The 13,379-nt window shown below is 42.4% G+C and overlaps 1 protein-coding gene across 1 annotated transcript in view; it reads left to right on the top strand.

Moving 5' to 3' along the window:
- Positions 1-13,379, top strand: part of NID2 (nidogen 2) — a 78,194-nt gene that overhangs the window by 26,308 nt on the left and 38,507 nt on the right. Inside the window, exons 5-8 of the mRNA XM_060004560.1 lie at positions 1,906-2,055; positions 2,488-2,733; positions 3,957-4,157; positions 5,711-5,941. Coding sequence (XP_059860543.1) covers positions 1,906-2,055; positions 2,488-2,733; positions 3,957-4,157; positions 5,711-5,941 — 828 coding nt within the window. The remainder of the gene's footprint in view (positions 1-1,905; positions 2,056-2,487; positions 2,734-3,956; positions 4,158-5,710; positions 5,942-13,379) is intronic.

The raw sequence follows: 13,379 nt of genomic DNA on the forward strand, positions 1-13,379 counted from the left end.
TACCAAATCTTGAGTCACCGACTTAACTCACTCTGTTCCCAGTCAGATATTCCACTTGAGTCAAGATCGTCCGTCCTGCCAACCCTCAGCTCACTTCTTTCTCAAGAATCTGTAAGCAGCAGTTAAATACTGTCCAGAAGTTAACACTGCTGCTGCTACTCAGTTCTCCTACCTGTGCTTTTCTGTCAGCTGTGACAGCCATCTGGACAATCTCTGCTATCTTCTCCCATGTAGCCTTATTTATAAAGTAGGACTCAAACCTGACTGTCCGAAGCCTGTGTTGATTAACCCCAGTCACCTGAGCAGATCCTTTGCCTGGCTCTCGTGATCGATGTCCTTGAGCTCTGCCAGAGGGTGGTTGAGTACAGCTGTCAAGAATCTGGAGCCAGACTTCCTAGGTTCAGATCCCAACTCCACCACCTACTGCCTGTGTGACTTCAGGAGAGTCACCTTAATCTTTGCCTCGCTTGTTTACCTGCAAAACAGGGATTAAAAATTCCCTCTTGTGCAAATTAAAAGAGTTAATAAAGTTCATAGCATAGTACCTGGCGCATATTAGGCACTCTTTCAATGTTCACCTTGTTATATTCTCACTTGCTGATACAAGTCTACGCTGGCTCCATTGTTACTTCTATGGTGCTACGTTCCCACCCCGCCCCACCGTTGGTTTGTTTTCTGTTCTCCCCGGAATACTGGGTAAGTACTGATCTTTCCATTTCTTCTTCCCCTTCCCATTTCCTCCTTTTCAGACCTAGATGTGGAACACAACTGCCACCCGGTTTTTCCCAGGAGCAGGGTATCTGTCTTCCTTGGGAGCCGGCACCCCACAACAGCACTGGAGTCCAGCACTAGAGTTTTGTGCCATCTTTGCTCAGGCGGCTCCTGGAGTCTCCACCCAACTCCTGCTCCGGGGGATGCAGGGGCAGAGGTGTGCACAGCCACTTTGCCTCCTGGTGGCCGTGCCTGGGATTGGGATCATCCCCCATGTCCCGGACAAAGCTTTCTCTTATCTGTCAGCAACCCCCAGCCACACCCCAATTCCTTGGCCATTTCCCTTTAGGGACAATAGCATCTGCTCCAGTTCCTTTGTTTCTTGGTAGCACAAATGACTCTCTTTTTTTTTTTAATGGGCAGAATAAGCGAGAGCTGGAAGGAACAGCTACTGGAGCACTGAGCTTACCCAGGTCCACGTGGCTTCCTAGAGAATGGTGACTATGGCCAGGCTCTCCGCTGCTGCCCTGACATCCGGCTTGGGCCACACCCACCATGAGAAACCCTGCAAAGGCACAGAGCCTTTCACAGCTGGGCTCCCTGTTTCCTTCCCCTCCATCTCCACCTGCCTCCTATACACTTTCTTTAGGGTTTGTGTGTGTGTGTGTGTGTTCTTTCTTCAATGCCCTTCTTCTCTTTCAGAAAAAAAAATTTTTTCTGGGAAGTAAGACAAGCTATAGGTTATTCTCTTCAAGTTCAAGGTTACCAAAAGTAAAAGAATGGTTAGACATAAGACGGTGTTCGTTAGTTTCTCTCTTCGGTCTTCCTCTCGGGAGCTCATTAATATTAGTTTGAACCGTATAAAATTGCTGACCTTTGGCCATTTTTGACCCAGAAAATGGCAGTTCAACCTAACACGTACTTCCTGGTTGGCTTTCCTGTCACTGCACCGAGGGGCGCAGTCTCATCCTCGCTCACCAGCTCTGCAGAGAGACCAGATGGGAGCAGTCAGCAGTACTTCTTGCCAGCAGACAAAGCAAGTTAATTCCCCTGAGTTGAATGTTATTTCCGTCTCTTAATTATTAAAACCCCATTTGTTTATTACACAGCAGATGCTGTGTCCGTGATGAACCTTGGCAACCATGATGCTGGAATCACTTTGTCCTTTACATGCAAGTTTGTTTTACTTTCCAGTCTTCATGTACAACACTGCCAACAAGGAGACCTGCGAACACAACCACGAGCGCTGTTCCCGGCACGCCTTCTGCACCGACTATGCCACGGGCTTCTGCTGCCACTGCCAGTCCAGGTTTTATGGGAATGGGAAGCACTGTCTGCCCAAAGGTGAGGGGTGCTGGCTTGATTGGGGCGGGAGCTGCTCTGGGTCTGTTTCTGTCGCTTGCTGTTTCCAGCTGCCACTGTGAGCTCTGTTTATGGACCTTGTGTCTCTACTGCTTGAATCAAAGCCTAAGCAACTTGCAGGTGCTCCATAAAAGTCTGAGGAATGAACATGTTTCAGCTGATTTCCCAACTTGAGGATTAAACAGAAATGTTTCCTCCCTTTTGGCTAGCTCCTTAGGGTGCAAGTGGACAGGAGAGAGGGAGGTTGGGAGAAGTGAGATCAAAGGCAGGTCTGTTTTGTACCTAGGTGGGTAGCGGCTGGGTTAGGGAGTTGCGAAAAAGGCTGAAGGTGGAGTGTGGGGAGTTGTCAGTGGGATAGTTTTTATCTGTGCATGTGGACAACGGTCAAGGCTGACGGGGTTTGCTGTCTCTCAGGGACACCTCATCGAGTCAATGGGAAGGTGAGTGGGCACCTCCGCGTGGGCCACACGCCCGTGCACTTCACCGACGCGGACCTGCACGCTTATGTGGTGGGCGACGACGGCAGAGCCTACCTGGCCATCGGCCACATCCCGCAGCCCGCCGCCCAGGCCCTTCTCCCGCTCACGCCGATCGGAGGCCTGTTTGGCTGGCTCTTTGCTTTAGAAAAACCAGGCTGGGAGAACGGCTTCAGCCTCACAGGTGAGGAGGGCCGCAGGTCACCATGGCTTTGGCAGCGTGGAGCCTTGGGTTTTCATTCAGTAGTCAGTTGTGCAATGTTTCAGAGCCACACAGGTGTAGTTTTTCTGCCCCGAGGTAGTTGGGGATGGTTTGGCCTTGCAGGACTGTTTTTAAAAGACAGTGATTTCTTCTAAAGGTTCTCCAGGTGGTTCTGAGAAATAAGATGATCCCATGTGGAGCATTCGTGCCCTCCTACCTTCAAGAACCCTTGACGCTGCTTTGTCAGACTCCATGTAATTCGGTTGTCACTCACAGATCTGCCAAAGAGGGATGCAGGTGGTAGTTCCAGGGCATCTGGAGATGATTTTACTTCATGGGGGAGGGGTGCCTTTCCTCTTTGTCCCCTGATGACTCTGATCTATACTAGTGTAGACGGTGCTTCTCAGACTTTAACCCACCTGCACGTCACCTGGGGCCTCGGTAAAGTGCAGGTTCTGATTCAGTAGGCCGGGGGTGGCGGGCCTGGGGGCGATCTGTGATCCTGTTTTCCTAGCAAGCTTCCAGGAGATGATAATGCTGGTCTAAGGACCACCTTTTGATAGCAAGGGTGTAGAAAATACTTCTTGGCTTCTCACCTCACTACCCCTTTATTGCACATAAAGTGTGAGAGAAAAGTTCTTGGCCCTCCAGCTGTAGAGCTCAATAGGCATTTGTAAGATCTTGCTTTTAATCAAGTTTTGATAAAACCTTGAGTCAAAAGTAGATAAATAAAATACAGTATACCTAGTCACATTTGAATTTCAGATAAACAATAATTGAATAATTTAGTATAAGTATGCCGCAAATATTGTATGGGACATACTTATACTAAAAATGTTTTTTATTCATCTGATATTCAAATGTAAATAGGTGTCCTGGGGATTTTTGATTGTTTTTGTTAAGTCTGACAGCCATAGAAAGAGAAAGGTCAAGGATGTTCCTAGGGGTTTATTTTTCACAGAAAACAAGTTCCTACAAAGAGAAGCAGTGTGAGATGGGATAGAGTGGAACCATGCTCTTTAACAGAAAGTTTCGGGGAACTGGTGAGATCAACAGCTGATAGTACTTAACCTTGGTTATCAGATCTCCTTAGGCACCATCCCCAACAGTAGGAGAAACTGGGAAGTGGAAGTATGAACTGGTGACTATTGCTGGAAGATGCAAGGCCCCCTTTCATCCCTGTGCTGGATTTTTTTCCTCTCCAGGTGCTACCTTTGTCCATGACATGGAAGTTACTTTCTACCCAGGAGAGGAAAGGGTTCGAATCACTCAAACTGCTGAGGGGCTGGACCCAGAGAACTATCTGAGCATTCAAACCAACATTCAAGGCCAGGTGCCTTACATCCCAGCAAACTTCACAGCCCACATTGCTCCCTACAAGGAGCTCTACCACTACTCGGACTCAGGTACGTGCAACCAGTTCTCCGTAAAATGGGGATGGTGCGCATCTCACGAGATAGTTGTGAGGATTATGTGAGTGACTACGTGGAATGTCCTTATAGAACAGTGTGACACATGAAATGAGCTCAGTGTTGTTTTTATGATTCTTGTTATTTTATTAGTGTGAGAAAAGTGATGGCTGTTGTACACAAGAATATCAACATCCCTACCCAATATTTGCAGATGATAATATAATAACAACCTAGTCTATGGGCTGGGGAGGGATGGTATAATTTTGTACAGTTTTTAACCGTCCTGCTCTCTGGGCTGTGGAAAAATATTGATTATTGGAACTTATACTTGTTCTGTAACCTTGGTTCAGCCTGCTTTGAAATCAGAGATGCCATACAGTGTTGCAAAACTACCACTAGATTTGGAGTCAGAAGACAGGAATTCTTACGGATGAATTTAAAGTATGTGGGGAGTAAGATCACTTACTGTCTGAGAGCTTATTTTCTCATCTTTAGAATGAGAATAATCACCCCTTTTCTGTCTCTCTTACATGGTTGATATGTGTAAGGTGTGATGTGTTCTGTAAGACACCCCCTGATTTTGAGATGCTGCCCCAATCTCAGTTGCTGTCCTGCAGCACAGGGGTTTGTTTTGAGTTGTGCCTTTGCTTCTCGTGCGGTGTGAGAGCTGGAAGCCAGGCAAGAGGCACAGGGAAGTGAATGGGCAGCAGAGATCTGGCCTGGGCACAGGGTAGCTGATGGCTAGAAAACTGCCTGGCCTCCCAACTCTGCACTCAGGTGGAGATAAAAGACCCCCACCCCTTTCCCCAGAAGCCTCCAGACTTAAGTGCAAGGTGTTGGAAGTCTTCTGTGCACTGATGGATGGATTGGTTGAAAACTTGGGGGGAGCGGGGTAGAGTCAGGCCAACTTGAGTTCCAGTTCCAGCTCTGCATACCAGCTTTGCTTCTTATTTTATTTATTTATTTTTGCGGTACGCGGGCCTCTCACTGTTGTGGCCTCTCCCGTTGCGGAGCACAGGCTCCGGACACACAGGCTCAGAGGCCATGGCTCACAGGCCCAGCCGCTCCGCGGCATGTGGGATCTTCCCAGACTGGGGCACGAACCCGTGTCCCCTGCACAGGCAGGTGGACTCGCAACCACCGCGCCACCAGGGAAGCCCCCAGCTTTGCTTCTTAGACTACTTAATTAACTCTCTAACCTCTGTGAGACTCTCCACACAAGATGGCAGGGCCCACCTCACTGGCTGTTGTGAGGAATAAATGAGGCACTGCTTATAGAGTGCTGGGCATGGCTGGCATATAGTAAAGTCATTCTTTGTGAATATTGACAGCAGCGATTTTACCTCCTGCCTCTCAGTGCTTTGGTTTTACATCTACGTGGGTTCTTGGGACCGCCTTGCAGGTTTCCCATATAAGCTCAAACTTCCCAAGGGGACATGCTCCAGCAACTACATGAAAAACTGTGCAGAGAAACTCACCTCACATAAAAAGCCTCTGTATTTAGTATCTGTAAATGTCCTCGTTTGACTGAATAATGTCTATTGCAGCTGTGACCTCCACAAGTTCCAGAGCCTACTCCCTCACGTTGGGTGCCGTCAACCAAACACGGTCCTACCGCCTCCACCAGAACATCACTTACCAGGCATGCAGGCATGGCCCCAGACACCGGGTCATCCCCACCACCCAGCAGCTGAATGTGGACCGGGTCTTTGCCTTGTACACGGATGAAGAAAAAGTGCTCAGATTCGCTGTGACCAATCAGATTGGCCCTGTTGAAGGTATGGTTTCCCTTTTTTGTTATTGCTGGGCAAAAATTACATCCAACCTTCTTTCTTTCATGCCTTTTGAGTGGCCTCAGAATGATTCACATAGGTTACTAAGGGTAACTGAGTGCCAGGCTCTGTTAGGTGCTGGGTGTAAGGATGAATTAAAGCAGGGTCCTGTCCTTGAGAGGTAGAAATGGAACTTTTAGAATAGTGTTCCTGCCAAGATCAGGAATAGAGCATATACATGAGGCTGGTTTGCTGCAACACCCAATTGTGTGTGCTGTCTGTGTTGGGGATACACCTGTGAACAAGGTGTGGCCAAGTTAGGAGGGAGATTGATGCTGACAAATATTTGTTATGATTGTGATAAGTGCAGGGTGCTGTGAGCCTAGTTGCAAGGTTCAGGAATGATGTCCCCAACGAAGTGAAATTTTAGCTAAAACGTAAAAGATGAGAAGGATTTCACCAAATCAAGGTGGGACAAAGAGCCAGTGCCTAGAAGAACAAAGTGAAATAGAACTTGCATGTATGAAAAAAACCAAATTAGCATCATACTTAATGAGGAAAGACTGGTTGCTTTCCCTCTAAGATCAGAAAGAAGATGCCTGCTCTTGACACTTTATCACTGTACTGGAAGTTCTAGCCAGGGCAGTTAGGCAAGAAAATGAAGAAAAAAAAAAAGCCATCTAGATTGGAAAGGAAGAAGTAAAATTATCTCTATTCTCCTTTGACATGATCTTATTTGTAGAAAAACTAAGGAATTCATTAATTTAAAAAAAAACTATTTGGGGGCTTCCCTGGTGGCACAGTGGTTGAGAGTCCGCCTGTCGATGCAGGGGACACGGGTTCGTGCCCTGGTCCGGGAAGATCCCACATGCCGCGGAGCGGCTGGGCCCGTGAGCCATGGCCGCTGAGCCTGCGTGTCCGGAGCCTGTGCTCCACAGCGGGAGAGGCCACAGCGGTGAGAGGCCCACGTACCACAAAAAAAAAAAACTATTTGAACTAATAGTAGTTCAGTAAGGTTGCAGGATATAAGATCGGTGTACAAAAATTAATTGTATTTCTATAAAGTAGCAATGAGTAAACTGAAAAGGAAATTAAGAAAACGATTCCATTTCCAAAAGAATAAAACATTTAGGAATAAATTTTTAGGAAGAAGTGCAATACTTTTACATTGACATCTATAAATGTTTTTGAAAACAAAGATGGTTTAAATAACTGGAAAAACTTTAAGTTCATGGATCAGAAGACATATTGTGTTTCTTAAATTATTTTTTAATTGAAGTATAGTTGATTTACAATACTGTGTTAATTTCTGCTGTACAGCAAAGTGACTCAGTTATACACATATATATATTCTTCTTCTTTTCCATTATGGTTTATCCCAGGAGATTCAATATAGTTCCCTGTGCTATACAGTAGGACCTTGTTTATCCATTCTAAATGTAATAGTTTGCATCTACTAACCCCAAACTCCCAATCCATCCCTTCCCCTCCCCACCATCCCCCTTGGAAACCACAAGCAGAAGACATAATATTGTTAAGATGACAGTGCTTTCTAAATTGATCTATAGATTCAACACAATCCTATCAGCTGGCTTTTTTGCAGAAACTGAAAAGGTGATCCTAAAATTCATATAAAAATTTAAAGAACCCAGAATAGCCAAAACAATCTTGAAAAGGAACAGAGTTGGAGGAATCATACCTCCTGATTTCAAAACTTAAGAGTAATCAATACAGTGTGGTCCTCGAATAAGGATAGATATACAGATCAATGGGAATAGAAGTGAGAATCCAGAAATAAGCACTCACATTTACAGTCAATTGATTTTTGACAAGGATGCCAAAACAACTCAAGGAGAAAGAGTAGCCTTTTTAACAAATGGTTCTGGGATAGCTCTGGATATCCACATGCAAAAGGATGAAGATGGTCACAGCAATAAGACAAGAGAAAGAAAAGACATCCAGATTGGAAGGGAAGAAGTAAAACTGTCACTATTTACAGATGACATGACACTATATAGAGAAAACCCTAAAGTCTCCACCAAAAAACTATTATGACTAATAAATGAATTCAGTATAGTTGCAAGATACAAGATTAATGTGCACAAGTCTTGCTTTTCTATACACTAATAATGAACTATCAGAAAGAGAAAGCAAGAAAACCCATTTAGAATCACATCAAAAAGAATAAAATACTTAGGAATAAACTTAGCCAAGGAGGTGAAAGACCCATACTCTGAAAAGTATAAGACATTTATGAAGAAAATTGAAGATGATACAAAGAAATGGAAAGATATGCCTGTTCATGGAGTGCAATAATTAATATTGTTAAAATGTCCATACTAGTGAAAACAAACTACAGATTTAATGCAATCCCTATCAAAATACCCAGGACATTTTTTTTCACAGGAATGAAAACAGATAATCTGAATTAGAACAAATAATCTGAAAATTTATATGGAACCACAGAAGACCCCAAATAGCCACAGCAACCTTGAGAAAAAAGAAGAAAGCTGGAAGTATCATGTGCCCGGACTTCAGACTATACTACAAAACTACAGTAATCAAGAGTATGGTACTGTTATAAAAACATACCCATAAATCAATGGAACAGAATAGAGATCCCAGAAATAAACCCACACATTTATAAACAGCTCATAAAACTCAATACCAAAAACTAAATAACCCCATTAAAAATTGGACAGAAGACCTGAATAGACATTTTTCCAAAATAGACATACGGATGGCCAACAGGCACATGAAAAGATGCTCAACATATCCAACATATATATCCAACATATATAAATAGCTCATACAAATCAACATAAAAAACCCCCAAACAACTCATTGAAAAATGGGCAGAAGAACTGAGTAGAAATTTTTCCAAAGAGGAAATGCAGATGGCCAATAGGTACATGAAAAAGATGCTCAACATCGCTAATCATCAGGGAAATGCAAATCAAAGGCACAATGAGATAGCCATTCTGACAGATGTGAGGTGCTATCATCAAAACGAACACAAATGTGTTGGCAAGGATGTGGAGATAAAGGAACCCTTGTACACTGTTGGTAGGAATGTAAATCTGTGCAGCCACTGTGGAGAACAGTTTGGAGGTTCCTCAAAAAACTAAAAATAGAACTACTATATGATCCAGCAGTTCCATTCCTGGGTATGTATCTGAAGAAAATGAAAAAAAAATCGAGAAGATACATGTGCCCCAATGTTAATAGCACAATTATTTATAATGGCCAAGATATGGAAGGGAACCCAAGTGCCAATCAACAGATGAATGGATAAAGAACACTCGGTACACACACACACACACACACACACATATACACACTCTGGAATACTATTTGGCCATGAAAAAGTGAAATTTTGCCATTTGCAACAACATGATGGACTTGGAGGGTTTTATGCTTAGTAAGATAAGTCAGGGAAAGACATACTGTATACTGTAACTTATATGTGGAATCCAAAAAACAAACATGAATGAAATGAATATAACAAAACAGAAACAGACAGATGTGGAGAACAAACTAGTGGTTACCAGTGGGGAGAGGGATGGAGGGGAGGGAGAAGGTAGGGGTAGGGGATTAAGAGGTACAAACTACTCTATATAAAATAAATCTACAAGGATATACTGTACAGCACAGGGAGTATAGCCAATAGTTTATAATAACTTTAAATGGAGTATGATTTATAAAAATATTGAATCACTATGTTATAGAGCTGAAATATATAATATCGTAAATCAACTGTACTTCAATTAAAAATGAAATTGCATATGTAGACATTGCATATGCAAACCTGAAAGCGTTTTACCTAATTGTAAAGCATTATAAAATATTGAAGTATTGTTAAATCTACTTCTAGACAAACAAGAATTGCAGTAAAATTGAATAATACTCATTAGAAAAAGAATGAAGATGGACCTCTACTTCACACCATATACAAAAATTAACTGAAAATGGGTCAAAGGCCTTAATGTACTTAAAATTTTAGAAAAAACTTAGGGGTGAACTTTTGTGACCCTGAATTTGGCAATGGTTTCTTCGATATTATGCTAAAAGTACAAGCAACAAAAGAAAAAAATAGATAAATGGGATATCATCAAAATTTAAAACTTTTGGGAATTGCCTGGTGGTCCAGTTGTTAGGATTCAGTGCTGTTGTGGTCCAGGTTCAATCCCTGGTTGGGGAACTAAGATCCTGCAAGCCAACAGCACGGCCAAAAAATAAAAATAAAAAAATAAAAACTTTTATGCTTCAGAGGACTTTATCAACAAAGTGAAATACAACCTACAGAATGGGAGAAAATATTTGCAAATCATATATTTAATAAGAGACTTGTATCTAGAATATATGAACTTTTACAACTCAATGAGACAAATAATCTAATTAAAAGATAGGCAAAAAATTTGGATAGGTATTTCTCTAAAGAAGACATCCAATGAGCCCATGAAAAAATGCTCAACATCATTCATCATCAGGAAAATGCAAAGATCAAAACCATAATGAAATACTACTTTATATGCATGTGGATGGCTATAGTCAAAAAATGGATAATAGCACATGTTGGTGGGCATGTGGAGAAACTGAAACCCTCACATGTTGCTGGTATGCGTGTAGAATGGTGTAACTGTGGAAAACAGCAATTTCTCAAAATAGTTAAACACGAAGTTACTATTTGAGTAACTCTACTCCTAGTTATATACCAAGAGAAAGAAAAGCTTATGAAAGCTTCATAATAGCCAAAAGGTGGAAACAACCCAAATGCCCATCAATTGATGAATAGATTTTTAGAATGTCATAACTCTCCAATTATAATAGATAGTATGGATAAGGATAGTATTAAATTTAGGTTAATGGATGGTGAAATTTGGTATAATACTAATAAGGGTGCAAGTTTTTGTCATGTTAATAAGATTAGGCATGCTATTAATGAAATACCTTATGTAACTTCAGGCACTCAGAAGTGGAATGGAGATAGTCCTAGTTTTATGGTTAGGGCTATTGTTATTACTACTGATACTATTGGATTAAAGATTTTTGTAATGGTTCATTGGCCGGAATATAATAGGTTAAGGATAAAAGCTATTATATGTAATGTTGATGCGGTAGCTTGTGTTAGAAAATATTTAGTGGGCGCTTCTGTAGCTCATGGGTTGAACTTTTTTATTATGATGGGGATAATGGCTAATATTTCTTTCGAATCCGATTCAGATAAGTAGTCAGTGAGAGCTGGTTATTACAGTTATGGTCCCTGAGAGAATTGTTGTTAGGATGATGATAAAGATGATGGAGTTTTATTAGTACTGGATGGATATAAACCAACATATTCGGGGTATGGGGCCAATAGCTCATTTAACTGACCTTAGTATAGAATATAGTGTAATAGGGGCTTACCTGGTGGCGCAGTGGTTGAGAGTCCGCCTGCCGATGCAGGGGACACGGGTTCGTGCCCCGGTCCGGGAAGATCCCACATGCCGCGGAGCGGCTAGGCCCGTGAGCCATGGCCAGTGAGCCTGCGCGTCCTAGCCTGTGCCCCTCAACGGGAGAGGCCACAACAGTGAGAGGCCCGCGTACCGCAAAAAAAAAAAAAAAAAAAAAAAAAGAATATAGTGTAATATGGTAGCACAAAGAACTTTGAATTCTTAAGGATAGGTTCAATTCCTGTGATTCTAGAAATAAGAAGGCTTAAACCTCTATTATTTACTCTATCAAAATAACTCTTTTATCAGACATATTTCTTATGTTTGTGGAGGGATGCTTAATGTTATAGTAGGTAGTGAGACGTGCCATATGTATAGGGCTAGTGTTAGTGGTAGGAAGTTTGTTCCCAGTAGATGTATTAGCTGATCATATTGGAATCGAGGGTAGGATGCTCAAAATCATAGGGAAAAAACTGTTAATAATAGTGTTTTTATAATAAAGTTGGTTGTATATAGTTCTAGTACGCGGGGGTTGTGGAATGCTCCTAGAAAGAGGATTGTTGTGAAAATATTCATTATAGTGGCATATTCTAAGAAAAATATAATGCATGGGCCTGCTGCATATTCTACGTTGAAACCCGATATGAGTTCAGATTCTCCTGTTGTTAGGTCAGAGGGCGCTCGGTTTGTTTCTGCTAGAGAGGAGATAAATCACAGCTAGGGGTCACGATGGGAAGATTATTCACAAATGTTCTTGCGTTGTGATGAGGGTTGAGAAAGTAAACGTTCCATTTATTTAAAGGGCTGATGGAAGAATAGTTGCTAGTATTACTTCATATGAAATTGTTTGTGCTTCTGCTCGTGGGGCTGCAATTAATACATATTTTGAGTTGGAGGCCCATCCGGATCATAACATGGAATATACGGCGAGGCTTGACCTAGCTGCTATAAATAACACCCCTAGATTTGTATTACTGAGGGGATAAGGTATAGGTAGAGGAATTCATATGATTAGGGCTAGGGTTAGGGCTAGGATTGGTGCAATAATAAATATGGAAATGGAGGATGTAGCTGGTCGTAATGGTTCTTTAATGAATAATTTGCGTCAGCAATAGGTTGTAGTAGGCCATGTGGTCCGACGACATTTGGTCCTTTTCAAAGTTGCATATAACCTAGGATTTTTCGTTCAATTAATGTGAGGAATGCCATGGCTCAGGAGAATGGAGATAACGAGTATTAAGATGTTAATTATAAACATTTTGTTAGGGAGAGGATTTGAACCTCCAGTTACAAAGGTTTAACTTTTACGCAATTACTGGGCTCTGCCACCTTAACAAACCCTGTACTTGGGTAATATTTTGTATATATTAATTAAATTAAGATTATATCATTAACTGGTTTATCAGGTGCTTTTTTAAAGTGGGCCTTATTTCTCTTGTCCTTTTGAACTGAGGGAAATATAGAATAGATACGAACCGACCTGTATTACTCCAGTCTGAACTTAGATCAACTAGGACTTTAATCATTGAACAAATGAACCTTTAATAGAGGTTACACCATTGGGGTGTCCGGATCCAACATTGAGATCGTAAACCCTACTGTTGATATGAACTCTAGAAGAGGATTGAGCTGTTACCCCTAGGCTAACGTGTTCCATTGATAAATTTTTGGATCAAGAAATGATATGTTTTGACTAGTAAGTCTAGACTTCAATCGCTCAGAGCCTTTTTTGTTCTCTGAGCTCACTCCAACCAAAATTGTCAACCCAGGGGGCTTCCCTGGTGGCGCAGTGGTTGAGAGTCCGCCTGTCGATGCAGGGGACACGGGTTCGTGCTTCGGTCCGGGAAGATCCCACGAGCCGCGGAGCGGCTGGGCCCGTGAGCCATGGCCGCTGAGCCTGTGCGTCCAGAGCCTGTGCTCCGCAACGGGAGAGGCCACAACAGTGAGAGGCCCGCGTACCGCAAAAAAAAAAAAAAAAATTGTCAACCCATATAAAAATTTCTTATCCCTTA

The sequence above is a fragment of the Delphinus delphis genome, chromosome 2, assembly GCF_949987515.2.
Source record: "Delphinus delphis chromosome 2, mDelDel1.2, whole genome shotgun sequence".
NCBI classification, from domain to species: domain Eukaryota; kingdom Metazoa; phylum Chordata; class Mammalia; order Artiodactyla; family Delphinidae; genus Delphinus; species Delphinus delphis.